The sequence below is a fragment of the Balaenoptera borealis genome (genome assembly GCF_965194805.1).
Source record: "Balaenoptera borealis genome assembly, chromosome: 7".
In the NCBI taxonomy this organism is placed as follows: Eukaryota; Metazoa; Chordata; class Mammalia; order Artiodactyla; family Balaenopteridae; genus Balaenoptera; species Balaenoptera borealis.
This window is the reverse complement of record NC_138864.1, coordinates 78158758-78178459: the sequence shown is the minus strand read 5'-3', so window position 1 is coordinate 78178459 and position 19702 is coordinate 78158758. Positions and strand designations below refer to the sequence as shown.

The 19702-nt window shown below is 42.5% G+C and overlaps 2 protein-coding genes across 4 annotated transcripts in view; one reads left to right on the top strand and one right to left on the bottom strand.

Moving 5' to 3' along the window:
* The window catches only part of NPY (neuropeptide Y), a 28782-nt gene extending 16950 nt beyond the window's left edge, over positions 1 to 11832 (bottom strand). Inside the window, exons 1-4 of one of the 3 annotated variants that reach the window (XM_082398698.1) lie at positions 7878 to 11824; positions 6731 to 6918; positions 2594 to 2674; positions 504 to 707 (exon numbers count right to left, since the gene is read on the bottom strand). In XM_082398698.1, coding sequence (XP_082254824.1) covers positions 683 to 707; positions 2594 to 2674; positions 6731 to 6918 — 294 coding nt within the window. In that variant the 5' untranslated portion in view covers positions 7878 to 11824 and the 3' untranslated portion in view covers positions 504 to 682. Of the gene's footprint in view, positions 1 to 503; positions 708 to 2593; positions 2675 to 6730; positions 6919 to 7286; positions 7500 to 7877 lie in introns of those variants that run through there. The other 2 variants (XM_082398699.1, XM_082398700.1) reach the window with 2 other exon arrangements.
* Positions 11833 to 12221: 389 nt separating this feature from the next.
* On the top strand, positions 12222 to 19329 carry LOC309631666 (endogenous retrovirus group K member 13-1 Env polyprotein-like). The gene is made up of 2 exons (XM_082398438.1): positions 12222 to 12406; positions 17446 to 19329. The coding sequence occupies exon 2, from the start codon at positions 17729 to 17731 to the stop codon at positions 19283 to 19285; it is 1557 nt and encodes a 518-aa protein (XP_082254564.1). The 5' UTR covers positions 12222 to 12406; positions 17446 to 17728; the 3' UTR covers positions 19286 to 19329.
* The last annotated feature ends 373 nt before the right edge of the window (positions 19330 to 19702 follow it).

Sequence of the window (19702 nt, the reverse complement as noted above, 5' to 3'; positions counted from 1 at the left end):
TTTATGACTCAAATTCTAAGAGTGGTGGCCTAAGTAAATGTGTAGATCTGAGCTGTCTGATATGGTAGCCACTGGAAACACATGGCTATTTAAGATACACTAAAATGTAAAACTCCGCTCATTATTTGCACTCGCTACATTCAAGTGCTCAAAAGCCACATGTACCTAGTGACTACTGTATTCAACAGAGGAGATACAGGACATTTTGCAGAAAGTTCTATTAGACATCAGTCCTTTCTGCTGACAGCATAGGCTAACAACGTTAGCAAGAATTCCATATGAATGGGGGAGAATGTTCAGTAAATTGTTAGAAATTAGCATTGCCCTGCTCTGTGTTTCCACACAGAATGGATATGGAATCATATCTTTATATCTTCCATAGGCACTGTTTTAATATTGGTGAAACAAACCTTGAATCTGCTACTTGAGGGAGATTGTGATTTAATGAATAACTTCAAATAATTCTTACTACTGCAACAGCAGATTTTGCATTGAGGAGCATACACTTTTGAATGCATGGTACTTTATTTAAACGCACATATATACAATGTTGACAAAAGGAAATTCTGCAGAGGTGAGCAAAGGGGCTGCATGCATTGGGAGGACCGGCAGACTCTAGTTTTACAGGATGAAATAGGGGTTGAAAAATAGGCAAAGACCGGAGAGCAAGTTTCATTTCCCATCACCACATAGAAGGGTCTTCCAGCCTGTCAAACACAAGAAGCAAAGCGCGTAAGAGAAGCTTCCCAACTTCCTGGGAGCCTTGCGAGAGTGAGACATTCAGTTCTGAACTGAAAGATGATCAGAAACTGTTGAAAAGTCTGCTGTTGGCATTCTAAATAGGAGGCCATGTAGAATATCAGAGTGGGAGACAGTGGCATAATGTACAGAGACCCAGCTGAGTAGCTTTCACTCATGTTAACGGGAGTCTCAGGCAAATCTCAGAGGGAGTATTTAAAAGGTTCTGTATTTATCAAAGAAGCCGAAGAAAGGGTTCAATATTTCTGAAGATCAAAACTACAGGAATCACATGAAACTGTAAAAAAAACCTTACTGTTATTCAACTCTGAATATGCTTCCTGTGTTTTCCTGCACAGCTTTTTATGTAGTAAGGTGTTATCTATTAGACTATAAAGAACCCTTTTAAATAAAATAGCATTCACAGGCAACTTCAAGGCTGTCAGGTTCTGTCTCCTTCTAAGTGCACATGATTGAGGCTGTCAATCAGAGTACAATTAACTATTTCATGCACCAACCGTGTGATGCATGGCCACAAAACAAACAGCAGCAGCAAGACTGTAAATCGGTCTGGATGATTATATTTCTAACCCTAAGTAGATATAGCGTATCCTAAACTTTTTATGGTGGCAAACATCATATGCCTATCAATGAAACATTAAAAAGTATGTATTGCTTAGTATTTAAAAACCACCCTTATGAGTGTTCCACCTGCTTCCCTTGCATTTGACGTTCAAGTCTTGGCTGGTACAGCCAGGGACAAGAGCACTGGAGTTTTATTTCAGTCCAAATTGTTGTTTCCTTCAGAGAGAACAAACCTGACAACTCTACACTTGCACCTTCACCCTGGCTGGCCATTTCACAAGAGAACAGAGGGAGGGTGGGAGGGGAGGCGGGTGGCTCAGAGGGTCACTGGCTCATCCTCTAGGGAGAACCCAATGAAAAGTGACAAGCCAGTCACATGCGCTGAGCAAGTGTTCTAGTGACCTCTTCTGGGGAACTTGGTTCTTGATGTTGTAGAGCTCTGGGTTTAAGGCGGACTAGCTAGCACAGAATTGGATAAACCATATGCCATGTGATCTTACTGGGGGGTAGGGGCAGGGGGCCTGGGACAGGAGAGCCAGTTATGGAAACGGAGGAGGACCAGGCATCTTTTCACTCACAGTCTTCGCTCAGGAGGACCCCAGCCCAATGTTTGACACCTAGAAGTTAGAGGGCACCCTTCCTAAGGCAGGTCCACACTCCAAAAAAGCCCCAAGGCTCCAGACAAGCCCTAAGAATAATGTCATTCTTGTTCATTCATTGAATGTGATAAATTATGATGTGACATCAGTTGAACTAAAATATGTCAAAAAGTAAGCAGGAGTACCCCTCGATTTATCTACAGCTTCGTGTAAAACCAGGAAGACTGGAGTGAGAACCAGAAGGGGAATTTCCTAGGATGTGTAGATCCTCCACGTAGGGTATAACAACTAAAGATGACCTCAGCCAAAGATGGAGAGTTGGTCATTTCAATGTAGAGATGGGCTGCTTACCCTATGCTTCCACAATCTAAGCCAGTGAGAAATTCTCTATAGAGTAATTTCTGAGGTTAAAGTCACTCATATTTAAAATTTCAAAGGAGCATCAAATAATTTGAGCCAGAAAATATTACCCCACAGCAGTTTAGAGATTTGCAAATGAGTGTGTGAAGAGAAAGGTCCTCCCTGCTCTGTTCCCCACCCTTCTTTCTGTCCAAATCCTACCTGGTCTAGAAGACCCCATTCCAAACACCTCCTCCCAGCAGCCCTCTCTGATTTCCCTCTCCTGGGTACCTGAACTCTGCAATGATGTCCCCACACAAGCGTTTTCATACCTAGTTCTGGGAACATTTTCCGTGCTTTCTCTCATCAAGAGGTCTGAAATCAGTGTCTCAGGGCTAGATCGTTTTCCGTATCTAAAAAAAAAGCAGGGTGGGGGAGAGTAAAAGTCCTTTAAAGCAAGTTTGGAGGAACCATAAAAACCTTTAGGAAAAGAAAAGATTTGTGGTATTAAATATAAAAGTTATTTTCAGTTGATCATCCGCTAATGAGTAATCTAGGTGAATGAAACATACATGATACAGAAACATCATAAATATGATTTCAAATTATATATATATTTAAATTTTGCTTAAATACTTAATAGATAACTTAGCAGATTATATAACCCAACCAAAATTCCTAGTCAAATTCTTGCCTTTTTATATTATCACAAACAATACATATGTATAGTTTTATAACTAGGTGACAGGAAATAAATGAAAATACATCGAAGTATGATTTTAAATGTTTCCATAATTAGCTAATTGGCTTACAGTTCTGGTGATATACATCAGTTTAAATCTTAACAAAGAGACCAGATGATATTTCAGAAACAGGTCTATGAAAAACTCATCAGACTGAAGTTCTAGACTCACCTGTGTCTTTGAATCTCAGCTCTCCCATTTGTAAAAATAAAATCATAACTCCTGCTTAGATTAGAGTCTTGATGAATATCCAATGTAAGTCACAATGCTTTGAAAGTGACAGAGCGATACACAAGAATGCACATTACTGCTGTTGAAATGTACCCATTCTCACAGCTGTCAACAGATCCTGAGTCCATATTTATTTGGGGTGCCTAAAGCTAAAAGCCTTCTCTCATGCTGTGATTTTAATCTGCCCTGAAAATATGAAGGAATCCTTCTGGTCCATGGAAATGTTCTTGGTCTCTTTTCTCCCACAGCAGGATATGGATAGGACAATACATGAATTCAAGGTTATGTTTTCCTGTCAGGGTAGTATATGCTGCTGGCTCCAGGTAAGTGAGGGCACTAGTCTGTCTGTCTGTCTCTCTCTCTCACTGTTAAAGGATCTGACAAATCTACACCAAGTTGTATTTTTTGAGGAGTCAATTTTTCCCTTTCTCAGAAAGGGCATTGGACATCAGCAGCCGCTCTTTTCCACAAATGAAAAATAAGCCTGGCGTGGATTGATTAGCTGACAGATAAAACAGCTGAACAAAGCTGACGGAGGATATATGCTAACTACCTACTGAGCACAATTAAATCTAAATTCTGGGGAAAGATTTCCTATTATTGCTCCTTTGCTGGAACTCAAGGGAGGCAAAGACAAAGCCATCTCCCCTGCCTCCATCATTTGTAAGATTTCCTCAAAGATTTTCTGGAGTTGTAGTATCAGACTGCAGGCCGCTGCTTATATGTATTTATTCTGTCCATCAGTTGATTTTACTAATGCTAAAACTCTTGGGCAACCTTAACTCATTTATCTTCATCATACTCCAGTGAATTAAAGAAATGGCGAATATTTTCTCCAATTTACCATTAGAGAACCTAAGTCTGTAACAGCAGAATTTACACAGTCAGAAAGTGGTACCCAGAGCAGCACTGATGACTGTTCTTCCATCTCTAATTAATTCTGGATTATCCTTCTTCTCCACAATGCTTTAAATTTCAAAGATGGCATCTCCAGGGAAAAGATTCTTAAACCTGGCGGCATATTAGAGTCACCAGGGGAGCTTTTAAAATCACTGTAAAGCCCTGCCCCATGCCCCCCACCCCCGGGGGAGATTCTGATTTAATTCACGAGTTCATTAAATATACTGATGCTGCTGTTACAGCCCAGCATCAGTATATTTTAAAAGCTCCCAGGTGATAACAATGAGAGACCAAGAGGGAGAAACTCTAGTCTAGGGCTGAGTTTCTCAATCTTGGCACTGTGGACATTTTGAGCGGGATAAGTCTTTGTTGTCAGGGGCTGTCCTAGGCATTGTAGGATGTTTAGCAGCTTCCCTGGCCTCTACCCACTAGATGCCAGTAGCACCTTCCCACCCCATCACTATGACAAACGAAAATGTCTCCAGACATTGCCCAGTGTCTTGGGGAGCGTAAAGTCAGCCCTAGTTGAGAATCACTGACCTAGGAGACTGTATAAATAAAATGTGGTAGATCAATGCTCTAGAATAAATGATGTCACCTATGGAAGCAATGAACCAGGAGCATATAGCTTTAGAACATGAACTGAGTAGAAAAGGGGAGGAAAGAGAATGATATCACAGTACCATTTATGCCAAATTAAAACGTATGTTCACAAATGTAATTTTCAAAAATACAAACATGTGCGTATGAGTGGATGTGTGTGGTGGGAAGATGATGAGAGTACAGAATGGAGGTGATGGGTGCAGATTATAAGCCTCTGAGTGTTTCTAAGATGGAACTTATATGAAGATGAGACAGAAAACTGCTTCAGGACCAACTCCTTCCCACCTAACCTGAATCTCATCCCTTTCCCTTATTTTCTCCTCATCAAGGGTGTTGAAGATCACATTGAATGCTGATAGTGGTGACAACATCCAAAGATCAATAGGAGGGCTCCAATTTAATCATCCCTAAAAAAAAGTTTTCATGAAATGTTCTTAGTTTCATGATCTGTAAAATGGAGATAATTATACTCACTTCAAAGCTTTGTGGTAAAGACTGAACAAAATAATGCCTAGGAAAACATGTTGAAATACTAAACCTTTATACAATAGTAAAGGTTTACAGCAATCATCTTTGAAAAATAAGTTTTACTGTATGCTATAATTATCAGACTAAATAACTAATAAAGGCTTTCCTAGAAGAAAAAAAACAATTTGTAAAAGTTCTTTTCTCTGGTCTGTATGATGGCATAAGCAAGAATTTGAAGCAATTAACTTTCTGAAAAGTCTATTAAGATATAAGACATTCTTGCTTCTCACTAATGAAAATTATCTGACTTCAGGGATCATAAACCAATACTATTCTGGCACTTTCATGTATTTCTGATTCTATATATATTGGTACTTTAAAAAAAGATTTTCAGGATGAAACAGCTTTCTGATGAAACAGAAAAAATGTTAAAAATTAAGAAATATAAATTCTCCCCACTTTGGATCCTTTCCAACTATTCCCTGAAATATAGTAAAATAACAAACAAAAAACAATACTTTACAAAACATAATTTAAATATGTTAAATAACATTAATGCTTGTAAAGAGCTCATTGTTTTTAGCTTATTAAGGTCATTTGGTCTCAGTAATTAAAATAAGATATTGAATGATTCAAAACTAACATGAACCAATTTTGGAAACAAATTTTAATCCTATGTTATTTGTAAAATAGTTTGGATTTGATTTTTTGCTTAAGATTTGATGTTGAGAGTGAAATATGGCCTTTCATCTTAGCTTTCTGGGGGTTCAGAATAAAGACGACAATTTCTCAGATTACATGTAATCCCTGGATTCACCCTAGAGTGAGTACACCACTGTAAGTTTCTCCTTAAAAAAGCACCAAGTGGGCATTTCCTTTTCAGAACTCACCTGCTATGAAATGGGAAAAGTCTCGCCATGTTAGATCAACTATTTTCTTGCTAAATATCTACTTATTAGGAGCAGAATTGTCAAGTGAGGGGCTGAGACTGCAATAAAACACTGTACAGGAGGGGAAAAAAGTAGTTCTATTTGTCTTTTCCTAAATACCGTCATTCACTTCGGTCTGGGCAGGCTGGAAAATCTGGCAATGTCTTTGGCGACCCAGCTGTTTCCTCCTTAGTTTGTGCTGTTGTTTTTCTAGATACCCTGCTCGCCCTTCTCCCTATAGCACCTCCCCGGCGACCTCCTGACCCCTTTCACGGGGTACTTTCCTATCCAGGTTTCCAAACAGAACCCCCAACTGCTCTAAGAACAAAAAAGATAAGGGAATGGGTGAGAGGAGATGGCCAGCCACCCAGCCTGGGGAACCCGAGTCTGGGGATCAGGATTTTGTGATTGTAGTTGCAGAGGGAATGTACTCAGTGCCCTGATACTTACTGATAGCTGAGTATGTGCCCGATACTGTCCTGCCCCGGGATACAAAGAAGAAAAAGAAAAGGTACCTGTCTTCTGAGATCCCCACGATCTCCGGGTGTGAAAGCGGGTTGGTCCCGGAGTCGTCGCTCCCACGTAGCCCACCTACCTTTGCCTGGTGATGAGATTGATGTAGTGTCGCAGCGCCGAGTAGTATCTGGCCAAGTCCTCCGCCGGCGCGTCCTCTCCGGGGTTGTCGGGCTTGGAAGGGTACGCCTCGGCCAGAGCGCCCAGGCACACGAGCAGGGACAGGGCGAGGGTCAGTCCGGACAGCCCCAGTTGCTTACTACGCAGCATCTGCGGACACCGAAGGGGCAGCGGAGGGGGCTTGAGGGGTTCAGAGGATACACACTCCGCACCTCCTTCCTCTGGCCCCCGCGCCCATCCCGCTGCTACCACCCCTACCCCACCTCCACCCCCAGTCCGCGCTCGACCCAGGCACGCAGAGGGAAGCGGAGCGTGGCGGGCACGACCCTGCGGATTTAGGTCCAGATCTGCTCTGGCCCTGCCCCGCTGCTCCGCCCGAAAATTCTGAGCAACTTTGGTCCAGTAGCAGAGCCGAAGATCCCGCGGTGAGAGACGCAGAGTTGGGGGAGGCGCCGGCGCCAGCGTAAAACACTTTAAAAAACAGATTAGAAGTTCCTGCCGCTGCGTGGAGGACTTACCCCTTTCCCACCCTCTTCCCCAAAGCCCCTGTTAGAGCAAAGAAGTTCCTTCTTCTCTACTTTTGATGGCTGAGAGTACTTCAGGGTGGCAACTGCGGGGGGGTGGGGCGGGGAGGAGAGGGGAGAGAACTGCTCCCGGGCCAGTCAGTCTCAGATCGGATCCCAAGGATCCCGAGAGGCGGCAGGGAGCGCGTCTTCCAAGCTCCGGGGAGCCCTCATTCTGGGAGCGCTGCCTGGGAAAACTCCCTCCAGGCGGCGACCCTCGAGGAAACTGCCAGCTGCTCTGGGATGCGGTCGTGTTCTCCCTCTTTATCCGCCTAAAGATAACCCAGAGGGACGACCCAGCCAGGAGGGTCGGGGAGAGGGCAGATGTACCATCAGAGGGGGCAGGAAGGAGCAAGTGGAATTTAGCCGCCGAGAGCGGCTGGCGCGCGCCGGAGCGCCGAGAGCCCGGCGCGTAGGGGTTGGGGAGCGGGGCACGACCCTCCCAGCACCCCTGGGATCTGAAGAAGGTGAGACGGCGCCCCGGGCAAGTTCACAGGCGCCCGCACTCCCTTCGCTCCCGCCAAGCAAGAGGGTCGTGGCACTCACGGTGGCTGGCGTGCTGGCGAGCGGGCGTGGCTGGGCTGCGAGCGCTGTGCAGTCCGGCTCGCCTCTCCGGGGGCTGAGAGCCGGCGGATGGGGTGTCCGGAGCAGGTCGCAACGGGGCTTTTATGGCGTTCCCTCGCCCCGGCAGGAGGGGCCTCAGGCAATCACGTTCGGTGACTCCCACCCCGCCGCATCCCACCCGCGTTGGCGGGGGAGGGGGGAGGGGGCTAGAGCCGCTGCCGGGCGAGATCGGCTCCGGGAGCCACCCACACACGGACTCGCCCGCGCCAGGCCCTGCCGCGGGAAGGGGGAGCTAGCAGGATGCTAGCGAGGCAGCGCGCTCCGAGGGCGCTGGACCACGCCAAAGTTCCTGCCCTCCCGCGGCGGCCAAACCTCGCCGTCCTTCACGCCCCATCTATTCCTGCCAGAGATAGAAGCAGCCCAGATCATCTTTGTCACCTGTCACCGGGACTACCAACGAGCTGGGCGCCAGGGTTGGGGGTACCCGAATCCTCTACTTGGTGAAGCCTCTCCGGGATCCGTGCGGCAAGGGCGCGGACACTGCTCCAGCGCGCTTTCGGGCGAGACTACTCGGCGCCCGGATATTCCTGCGCTTAAAGCAGGTCAGGGAGCCAGCCCAAAGTCCAGAACTAGAGGGTCCCAACTCCCCGCTTCTCCCAGGGGCTGCGAATAGGTTTCTGTGGCTTCGCCCCTTTTCCCAGCTTGTTTTTCGTGGAGGTCAGCCCTCCCCAAGAACTCGCCCAAACGCTGGGCGTCCGGGCGGTACCCGAAAGAGTGTAGCGACTGAAAACTCCTCAGAGGGGGGACACTTTCTGGGTTTGCTGAAAAAGAGCATAGTTTGAAGCTCGGAGAGACCCCTTAAAGCGCGAACGCAAAATATTGGTCCAAAGCGACCGGGTAGTTAAATTAACAGCAATTTCTCTTTTATCTGCTGGCCGTTGCATAGTCCCAAATAGGTTCAATTAACGTTGATTGAGAATGCGGGCTCTGATCGAAATGAAACAGGTAAAAAAACAATCACCATTAATTTGCACATCCCACTGAACCTGTAGAATGAATATGAAAGATGCATAAACTCTTTTTACAGGATCAGAATTTCATGTAGTGGACTAGGTCTTGAAGTTCCCTGAATGAATGCTTCTAGAAGTCTGAATCTTTCTGAATAAAAGGCATGTTAGGGAATTAAAACGTTAAGTTACACGTTATTTTAATGCTAAAATGACAAGTGAGTCTGTTAAACTGACATTTTGTTTTTGTGCTGTTTTGACAGCGTTGAATTAAATATCAATTACTGTGCAGCAAATCCTGAGTGTGTGTGTGTGTGTGTGTGTGTGTGTGTGTGTGTATGTCTCTGTGTTAGCAATTTTGAAGACCAACACCCCTTTCACTTGGGTGACTGCCTCTTTCCCCATCACCCCGACATATACCAGGAACACAATACCAGGCTCTCAGCTTTGCTCAGGGATGCTTATGTGAAAGAGCCTTTGGTAAAGTTAGAGCAGAACACTTTCTAACTCTGATTCCATTCTTGATAAGAAGAGAGGCACTTCTAGCAGCTGAACGGTTTTGTTTCAAAAATCGTGTATTTATATGTTTATTCTTAGCAGCTTTGTTGAGATACAATTAAGATATACTAGGTTACAAATGTTTAGAATATTCCATTGGGTATATTCTTACACAAATAACACCACAGTGAAGTCATCACCGCAATCAATTTCCTCATGTTCCTTTGTAATTCCTCCCTCCTGCTTCTCCCTACTCCCCTCCTACATTGATCTGCCTCCTGTCATTATAAATTTGTTTGCATTTACTGGAATTGTGTCATAATGCAATTCCATGGTATGTACTCTTTTGTCTGCCTTCTTTCATTATTATTATTTTCAGATCCACCTATGTCATTGCATGTATCAATAATTCATTTTTTAATTACTCAGTAGTATTTCATTATATGGATATATTTTAAACTTAAAAATCTATTCAACTGTTCATGGACTTTGGGTTGTTTCCAGTTTGGACTATTACAAATAAATTTTCTATAAACATGTTACAAATCTTTGTATGGACATATGCTTTTATTTCTCTTGCGGAAATACTTAGGGGCAGAATGGCTAGGTCGTATGGTAGATGTATTTTGTCCCACAGTTCACTGATGGTCTGTTTGTTTTTATATGTTTTGTTCTTTTTTCCTGTGTGTGTGTTTACTGGATACTTTCTACTGCTATGTCTTCAAGTTGACTAATCTTTTCCTCTGCAATGTCTAATCACTGCAAAGACCATATAGCTTTTATCTCTAGAATTTCAATTTGGATCCTTTTTATTTCTTTCATGTCTTAACGTGTCCAATCTTTTCTCTGACTTCTTGAATATGCATTAATAATAATTTGTCTACTACTTTTATCATCGGTGTCATTTCTGTGCTACTTTGGATTGATTGATTTTCACCTCATTATGGCTTGCATTTTCCTTCTTTGTCTGCCTGATAATTTTGGAAAGGATGTCAGGCATCGTAAATTTTACCTTGTTGTCTGTTGGATGTTTCTGTAGTCCTAAAACTATTTTTGAGCTTTGTCCTGGGACACAGTTTAAAAAGTTGGGAGTAGTTTGATCCATTCCGGTCTTGCATCTAAGATTTTTAAGGTGGGCCCAGAGGTGGCTTTAGTCTGGATTTAATTTTCCCCACTCTGAGGCAAGCACCTTCTTCTTACTTTAACTGATAGCTGATGCCCCCTGAATTGTGAAGTTTTCCCCTCTGGCTGTTGGAACTATCAGCTGTTTGTGAGCACTGGACACTATTTCCTCTCATCCTTTTGTGCAGTTCTTTTCCTGGTCTCAGGTGGGTTCTTCATGTGCACGATCTAATCAGCAGTCCACTAAGTATTTTAGCTGGACACTCTGAAGATCCCGAGTGTTCTCTCTCTTATCTGGTGCTCTATGCATGAACTTCAGCTGTTTCAATTCCTCCCTCTGCACTGCAACCTGGATAATTTCTTCAGGCAGTGGGCTGAGACAATTGTAGGGCTCCCCTCAATTGTTTCCCATCTCTAAGAGATCACTGTCCTTTGCTGCCCGATGTCGAAGGTTTCGGGTGTTGTTTCAGGTATTTTTGTCTGGTGTTTCAGTTGTTTCAAATGGGAGGGCAAATCCAGTTCCTCTTTTTATTTCTTAACCAGAAGTGGAAGTCTCATAGTAAGGCTTTGGAAAAAAAGATGTTTCTGCTCATGGTCTCTTCGTCACCTCTGGTTTGGTCATGAAACCACAGCAATATAGGTTCTGTCTGAATCTACCCACTGAAACTGCCATCAGTAAGACCCTCCTAATTGCAAGCTGCAAGGACCTTTACTAGTTATCTGACTTACCTTCACTGTTGCCTTCACTGGTCTCCTCTGGGTTACTTCCTTGCTCTCTGAACTGGCCACAGTCTCCTTTGCTAACTTTTCCTTCTGTACCCCAAGCCCCAGCCTTAACCCTTCCATTCTGCATACACTAAACAAGAAAACTCATCTATTCCCATGGCTAATGAGTCTGAAATCTCTACCTCCAGCTAAGGGCTCATATCTGGAGTCCAGGGCTATATGTCCAACTCAGAAAATCTTGATCAAGCCTCAAGTTTAGATTATCTAAAATAGAGCTTCCATTAACATAAATTCCTAGTTTTCTAATTCCTAAATTCCACATGAAGTCCAAAATATTTTCAGAATCCTTAAATTGAAAAGCAAGGCTCACATATTTTGAGCCTTACCTACCTCCTAGGTTTATCTAACTTTTTAAAAAAAATTTATTTATTTATTTTTGGCTGTGTTGGGTCTTCGTTGTTGCATACGGGCTTTCTCTAGTTGCGGTGAGCCGGGGGCTACTCTTCGTTGTGGTGTGTGGGCTTCTCATTGCGGTGGCCTCTCTTGTTGCAGAACACGGGCTCTAGGCTCACAGGCTTCAGTAGTTGTGGTGGCCCCCAAGCTGTAAGCTTATTCAGCTTTCTGCTTTGCGGAGAACTGCTTGTCTCTTTCTTGGTATGCACTCCTGACGCTGCGGTATTGAGCGTAAAAAAGGAAAATGGCTTGCGGCCAGTTTCGTTCCAGGTGCCTGCTCTGGATCTAAGAGCCCCTGGTTGTTCCCCAGAAGAAGGACGTGCTGCCCTGAGGGGGAAGTCTGTATCTCCAAAGAATGGCCCATAAGGCATGCTGACGCATAGATAGTGATGCATAGATAGTGATGCATAGATAATGGCGCATAGATAATGGCGCATAGATAGTGGCGACAGAATTATGTGGAAATACAAGGTTTGCTGATTTGTTGTCTGGTATTCGTTCCGTACTAAACCTATATATACATTCATGCTCTTTGAATAAACTAGCCTTGCAACCATCAGTTGTCTTGGCCCTTCTGACCCCATACTGGTGCTTTTCAGTTCCTTACCCCTCACCGCCAGGAACTTCTAGCTTTCTGCAGCCGGTCTGCGGCAAGTGGCGCCCGAACAGGGACCTGAGTGCGTGAGGCATTTCGGAAGATTTCAGGTAAGTAGAACTCTCGAGTGAGATAGTGTGGCCACAAGAAATAATTTCGTTTTTAGGACGGTAACTCGAGAAAGAGTCAGAAGTAAAATAATATGGGACAAAAGGGCTCTAAGGAGCGTGATTTATTTGCTCAGGTTTTGCTTTCAATGTTAAAAGCCCGTGGAACTAAGGTAACTACCTCACAACTTCTGGAATTTTTGCAATTAGTATATGATGCTTGTCCTTGGTTCCCTGAAGGAGGATCAGTGGACTTAGCAATTTGGACTCGTGTAGGAGATGAATTATCTAAATATCATGAAGCTCATGGACCATCTTCTGTTTCAGTTTCCATTTTTAGCTTGTGGAATTTAATAAGAGATTGTTTTAATCCAATTTATGATTCAGTTCCAAAATTAACAGCTAAATCTGTAGAACATGTTGCTGCAGTAGCTACTGCTCCTCCGTTGCCACCGAGGATAAAAAGTGTTAATTCACTTGATGATGATGACTTTTCTTTTGATTTAGTGGGTGAAGAAGCCAAATATGAGGCTGAAAAATATCCTGATGAAAATATTCTTCCGCGGTTACAGCAATTACATGTCTCTGTCCCTATCCCTCCTAAGCTTAGTCCTTTACAACAAGCAGTACGGGGAGCTCTTAATAGAGGGGAGGATCCTTTATTCTGCTGCCCGGTGGTGGAACGACCCAATCCTCAAAATCCACAACAAAATAATCGGGAATATCAGCCTCTCTCCTTTAAGGTTTTGAAAGATTTAAAAGCAGCCTGTGCACAATATGGGCCTACAGCCCCTTTCACTATTACTATGTTGGATACTATTGCAACAGAAGCATTGCCTCCAGCAGACTGGAAATCTATTGCTCGTGCTTGTCTCACTGGTGGCGACTATTTACTTTGGAAATCAGAATATTATGAAAAGGCTGCTGAACAAGCTGAAAGAAATACTGCACATAATGTGCTAGTAAATTATGAGATGTTGATTGGGGAAGGACAACATCAGTTATTACAGGATCAATTAGCTTTCCCTTTTGTGGCTTATGCTCAGATCAGTCATATAGCTCTACATGCATGGAAACATTTACCTGCCTCCACTAGGACTGAAGACCTTGCTAAAATAAGGCAAGGGGCAGATGAATCTTATGCTGATTTTGTGGCTAGATTATTACAGGCTGTTAATAGAATTATTTCTGATGGTCCTTCTGGAGCAATTATCGTCAAACAATTGGCTTTCGAAAATGCTAATAATATTTGTCAAGCAGCTATACGTCCATGGAAAAGGAAAGGAAATTTAGAGGATTATATTCGAGTTTGTTCTGATATTGGATCATCTTACTTACAGGGAGCAGCTATAGCTGCAGCCCTAACTAAGGCAGGATTTGGCCCAAATGCTAAAAGTAAAAACTGTTTTAAATGTGGGAAGCCAGGTCATTTTGCAAAAAATTGTACTGTTGATACTCTTAATATGCCTATCGTAAGTTCTGTGCCTCAAGGTAAATCTCCTCCTCCCACAATTTGTCCCCGATGCAAAAGAGGACGGCATTGGGCTAAAGAATGTCGATCAGTGACTCATAAAGATGGAACTCCCTTGTCGGGAAACTTCCGGAGGGGCCTGCTCCGGCCCCATCAAACAATTGGAGCAATGTCAATAATCCCCTCACAACCTGCTCCACCGCCTCCAGCTCAGACCTTTGTTCCTCAGGGAATGGAATCTCCTCCCTTCAAAGGGCCACGCCAAATAGTGCAGGACTGGACCTCTGTGCCTCCACCCAATTCTTATTAACCTCGGATATGGGACCCCAAGCCCTTCCTACGGGAACTTTTGGGCCTTTACCCCAGGGAACGGTTGGTATAATCCTTGGAAGAAGTAGTATGTCTATGAAAGGCTTAACTATTATTCCTGGGGTGATTGATGCTGATTATGAAGGGGAATTAAAGGTTATGGTTCAAACATCAAAAGGATCTTTTCTTATCACACCCGGTATGCGAATAGCTCAGCTTCTATTAATTCCATTCATACCAGAAGGAAAAATTTTACAACATAACAAAAGAGGAACTGGGGCTTTCGGTTCCTCTGATGCAGTTTACTGGATTCAACAAATTGGTAGGGAAAGACCACAATTGGTATTAAAAATAAATGGAAGGCCTTTTTCTGGGTTATTAGATACTGGTGCTGATGTTTCTGTTATTTCGTTTATACATTGGCCAAAAAATTGGCCCGTGCACCAAACCATTACACAGTTGCAAGGTATTGGCCAATCTAATTCTCCACAACAAAGTTCGCAATACCTACATTGGCAGGATGCTGAAGGTAATCAAGGAATATTCAAACCCTACGTATTGCCCGGACTGCCAGTTAACCTTTGGGGAAGAGATATATTACAACAAATGGGAATCCTATTGCTTAGTCCCAACCCTACTGTAACTAATATATTGTTAAATCAAGGTTATGATCCTAGGAATGGTTTGGGAAAAAATCAACAGGGAAATAAATTACCCTTACAGACTGATAATAAACGGGATAAAACAGGCTTGGGTTTTTTCTAGGGGCCTTGGATTCTCCTCCACCACATGCTGACCCTATAACTTGGATTTCTGATAATCCTGTCTGGGTGGACCAATGGCCCCTTTCTAAGGAGAAATTAATGGCGGCTCATAATATAATTAATGAACAGCTTGCTTTGGGCAGACTAGAAAAGTCTAATAGCCCTTGGAATACTCCTATATTTGTTATAAAGAAAAAATCGGGAAAATATCGTTTATTGCAAGATTTACGTGCTGTTAATCAAACTATGGTAATTATGGGAGCTCTGCAACCAGGTTTGCCTTCTCCTGCAGCCATACCTAAAAATTATATGATTATTATTATTGATCTTAAGGATTGCTTTTTTACTATTCCTCTATTTCCGGCTGATAAGTTGCGATTTGCTTTTAGCTTACCCTCTTTAAATTTTACAGAACCTATGCAACGTTATCAATGGAAAATGCTGCCTCAGGGTATGGCTAATAGTCCTACTTTATGTCAACAGTTTGTAGCTCAAGTTATTGCCCCTGTTCGTAAACAGTTCCCTCAGATATATTTTATTCATTATATGGATGACTTATTACTTGCTTATTCTGATAAACATATTTTACTTAAGGCTTATAATTCCTTTCAAAGTCATTTGTCACGATCAGGACTAGTCATTGCTGCTGACAAAGTACAGATGAACCCACCTTTCTCATATCTTGGTAAGTATATCACAAATTATAATATTACACCTCAGAAGATAGAGATACGGACTGACGTTCTTAAAACTTTAAATGATTTTCAAAAGTTATTAGGAGATATTAATTGGCTGCGACCTTCTTTAAAATTAACTACGGGTCAATTACAGCCTCTTTTTAATATCCTAAAGGGAAGTCCTGATCCTTCTTCCCCTCGTATTTTAACTTCTGAAGCTCAACAAGCACTCAAGCTTGTAAACAAAGCAATACAATCTGCTCAGCTAACTAGAATTGAGCCTTCTTTACCTATACTATTAATAATCTGTGCTACGTCACATACCCCTACCGCCTTATTATGGCAAGAAACAGGAATTCTTGAATGGATTCATATGAAAAATACGCCTAATAAAGTCATTACACCTTATTATGAGTTAATAGCAACCCTTGTTCAATTGGGTCGTAGAAGAAATATTCAGTTGGTAGGATATGAACCAAATTCTATTATTATACCTTATACTAGTTATCAATATTCTTGGCTATTATTTGTCTCTGATTCTTGGGCTCTTGCTTTTGCTGGATATTCAGGAATTATTGATAATCATTATCCTTCTAATAAGCTCCTTCATTTTGCTACTCAACATCTATTTATTTTTCCTAAAACTATCTGTTCAACTCCTATTCTCAATGCCCCAAATGTTTTTACTGATGGTTCTGCCAATGGCATCGCTGTGGTTATTTCTGATGACTTACTTCATAAAGAACAAACAGATCATACCTCTGCCCAACGAGTTGAATTACATGCGATTTCCTTGGCTTTTCAAATCTTTTCACATTGTTCTTTTAATCTCTATACAGATAGCCATTATTTGGTTACTATTTTGCGTAACATAGAAACTGCTATAATTGGCAATACTGTTGATTCTCAATTGTTTCAGACTTTCTTTCAACTACAAAAGATTATTCGTCAGCATGAGTTTCCTGTAGCCATATTACATATTCGAGCCCATTCAGGTCTCCCTGGCCCATTGTCTTTGGGAAATCAATTGGCTGACGAAAATACAAAGATTATAGGCTTAAGTTTATCTCAACCTCAGGATCTTGCTACTCAATCACATAATTTACATCATCAATCTGCTGCTATGCTTCAAAAACAATTCTCTATTTCTAGAGAAACAGCCCGATACATTGTTAAGTCCTGCTCTAAATGTTTACCCCACCTTCCTGTTCCACAATTTGGAGTCAATCCTCGGGGTTTACTCCCTCATCATCTTTGGCAAATGGATGTTACTCATATTCCCTCTTTTGGTAAATTACAATTTGTTCATGTAACTGTTGATACTTACTCTAATTTTATATGTGCTACGCCTTTGGCTGGGGAATCTACTAAATATGTAATTACTCATTTATTTCATTGTTTTGCATCTATGGGAATTCCTAAAGCTTTAAAAACAGATAATGCTCCAGGATATACGAGTAAAGCTTTTGCCAATTTTTGTGCAACTTTCCATATTTCACATAAAACAGGCATTCCCTACAATCCTCAGGGTCAAGGTATTGTAGAACGTGCCAACCAATAATTAAAAATTACATTACAAAAAATAAAAAAGGGGGAATATGATAGATCTCCTCAGATTATGCTTAATCATGCTTTATTTATTTTAAATTTTTTAACTTTAGATGCATTTAGTCACACGCCTTATGAACGATTGTTTACAGGTCTTTCTGGAACCCCTCCTGAAAAAGCGCTTGTTAAATGGAAAGATCCCATGACTAACCTTTGGCATGGACCAGACCCTGTTTTAGTATGGGGCCGAGGCCATGTTTGTGTTTTCCCTAGGGAGGCAGACTCTCCGCGGTGGCTCCCGGAGCGCTTGGTTCGACATTATCATGCCATCACCAATAAACACCCTGACTCGAAGAATGCGTCGCCTGAGGCTCTCGCAATCGACCACAGCACACCCCAACCGGTTCCCCCGCTGGACGAGAAGAATGCGGCGACGGAGTAGGAGACAACTTGTCAGGGAGGCGAGGGGAGATCGAAATCAAATTACTTGACTGTTCCTAGACGAGAAGATTTATCCACCTTTGTATTTTGGTATAAGGATAACGTTCCCATTCACATGAATGCTAGAGTAACTAAGCTTGCTTCTAATACTTCGTTGGATCATTCTCTATGCATATATCGCTTGAGAATTGAAGATACTGGACATTATTTGTGTATTGAAACTACCATAGGTAATCAAGGGACGTTATTAGCTGGACATCAAATTACGGTCGTAAAGACTGTCACAGGACTACAATTTCCTGCTTTTATGGCTTCTGAATTCCCGCAGTTTGATTTTCCTGTTTGTAATGATACATGGACTAAAGCCTCTGTCTGGTGTACTTTAGATTATGATAATGGCACCATACTAGTTTCTTCTGTCCCCGTTAATAATAACAGCCTTGTTTTTTACAAGCAATGGGAATTCTGGAAACTTGCCTTATCCTTTTCTTATAGACCGGTGATTACTTGCGTCGCTCCTCCTTATGCTTTATTGATTGGAGATTTAATTGTAGAAAACACTATGAATCCTATAGGTTATAATATTACTTGTGTTAATTGTATCTTTAGTAGTTGTGTTTTGCCCGTTAAAGGATCTGCATCTGTTATGATTATGAAGCAACCTTCTTATATAATGTTACCTGTTAATTTGTCTGAACCATGGTATCATAACACTGGCATGCAAGCCTGGCTGGAATTGACTGAAGCATTAAAACGACCAAAGAGATTTATAGGTGTTCTAATATGTGCAATCCTAGCCTTAGCAGCTTTAACTGCTACTGCGGCCACTGCTGGGATTGCTCTTTCACAAACTATTCACCAGGCTCATTATGTTAATCAGTTATCTAAAAATACTAGTGTAGCATTAGCCCTACAAAGTCATATTGATACCCAACTAAAAACGGAAGTAGATGAATTAAAAAATGTTCTAATAGGAATAGGGGATCAAGTTATGGCTTTAAAATTAAAAATGCGTTTGATTTGTCATGCCAAATATACCTGGATTTGTGTAACTCAACATTTATATAATGATTCACAATGGGATTGGGAAAAAGTAAAAATGCATATATTAAGTGTATGGACTGATGGACACATTAGCCTTGATATTCAAAAGTTAAATGCCGAAATACAAGCTATTCAAGAGGCCCACCTGGACGAAGATGGACCCCAGAATTTGATTCAAGGATTATTAGATCAACTACAAGGGCTAAATCCGATACAATGGATTCATGGAGGGCTCTCAGGCCTGATATCAATTGGTGTACTACTTTTATTGGTGATCGGTTTATTACCTTGTATTGTTAGATTTGTAATGGGGCGCTTCGCTGTCTTGCGTCAGGATGTTCATGGCTTAAAACTACATTATCAAGCTTTAAAAAATAATAAAAAAAGGGGGAAATGTGGTGGCCCCCAAGCTGTAAGCTTATTCAGCTTTCTGCTTTGCGGAGAACTGCTTGTCTCTTTCTTGGTATGCACTCCTGACGCTGCGGTATTGAGCGTAAAAAAGGAAAATGGCTTGCGGCCAGTTTCGTTCCAGGTGCCTGCTCTGGATCTAAGAGCCCCTGGTTGTTCCCCAGAAGAAGGACGTGCTGCCCTGAGGGGGAAGTCTGTATCTCCAAAGAATGGCCCATAAGGCATGCTGACGCATAGATAGTGATGCATAGATAGTGATGCATAGATAATGGCGCATAGATAATGGCGCATAGATAGTGGCGACAGAATTATGTGGAAATACAAGGTTTGCTGATTTGTTGTCTGGTATTCGTTCCGTACTAAACCTATATATACATTCATGCTCTTTGAATAAACTAGCCTTGCAACCATCAGTTGTCTTGGCCCTTCTGACCCCATACTGGTGCTTTTCAGTTCCTTACCCCTCACCGCCAGGAACTTCTAGCTTTCTGCAGCCGGTCTGCGGCAAGTAGTTGTGGCTCGTGGGCTCTAAAGCGCAGGCTCAGTAGTCGTGGCGCACGGGCTTAGTTGCTCCGCGGCATGTAGGATCTTCCCGGACCAGGGCTCTAACCCGTGTCCCCTGCATTGGCAGGCGGAT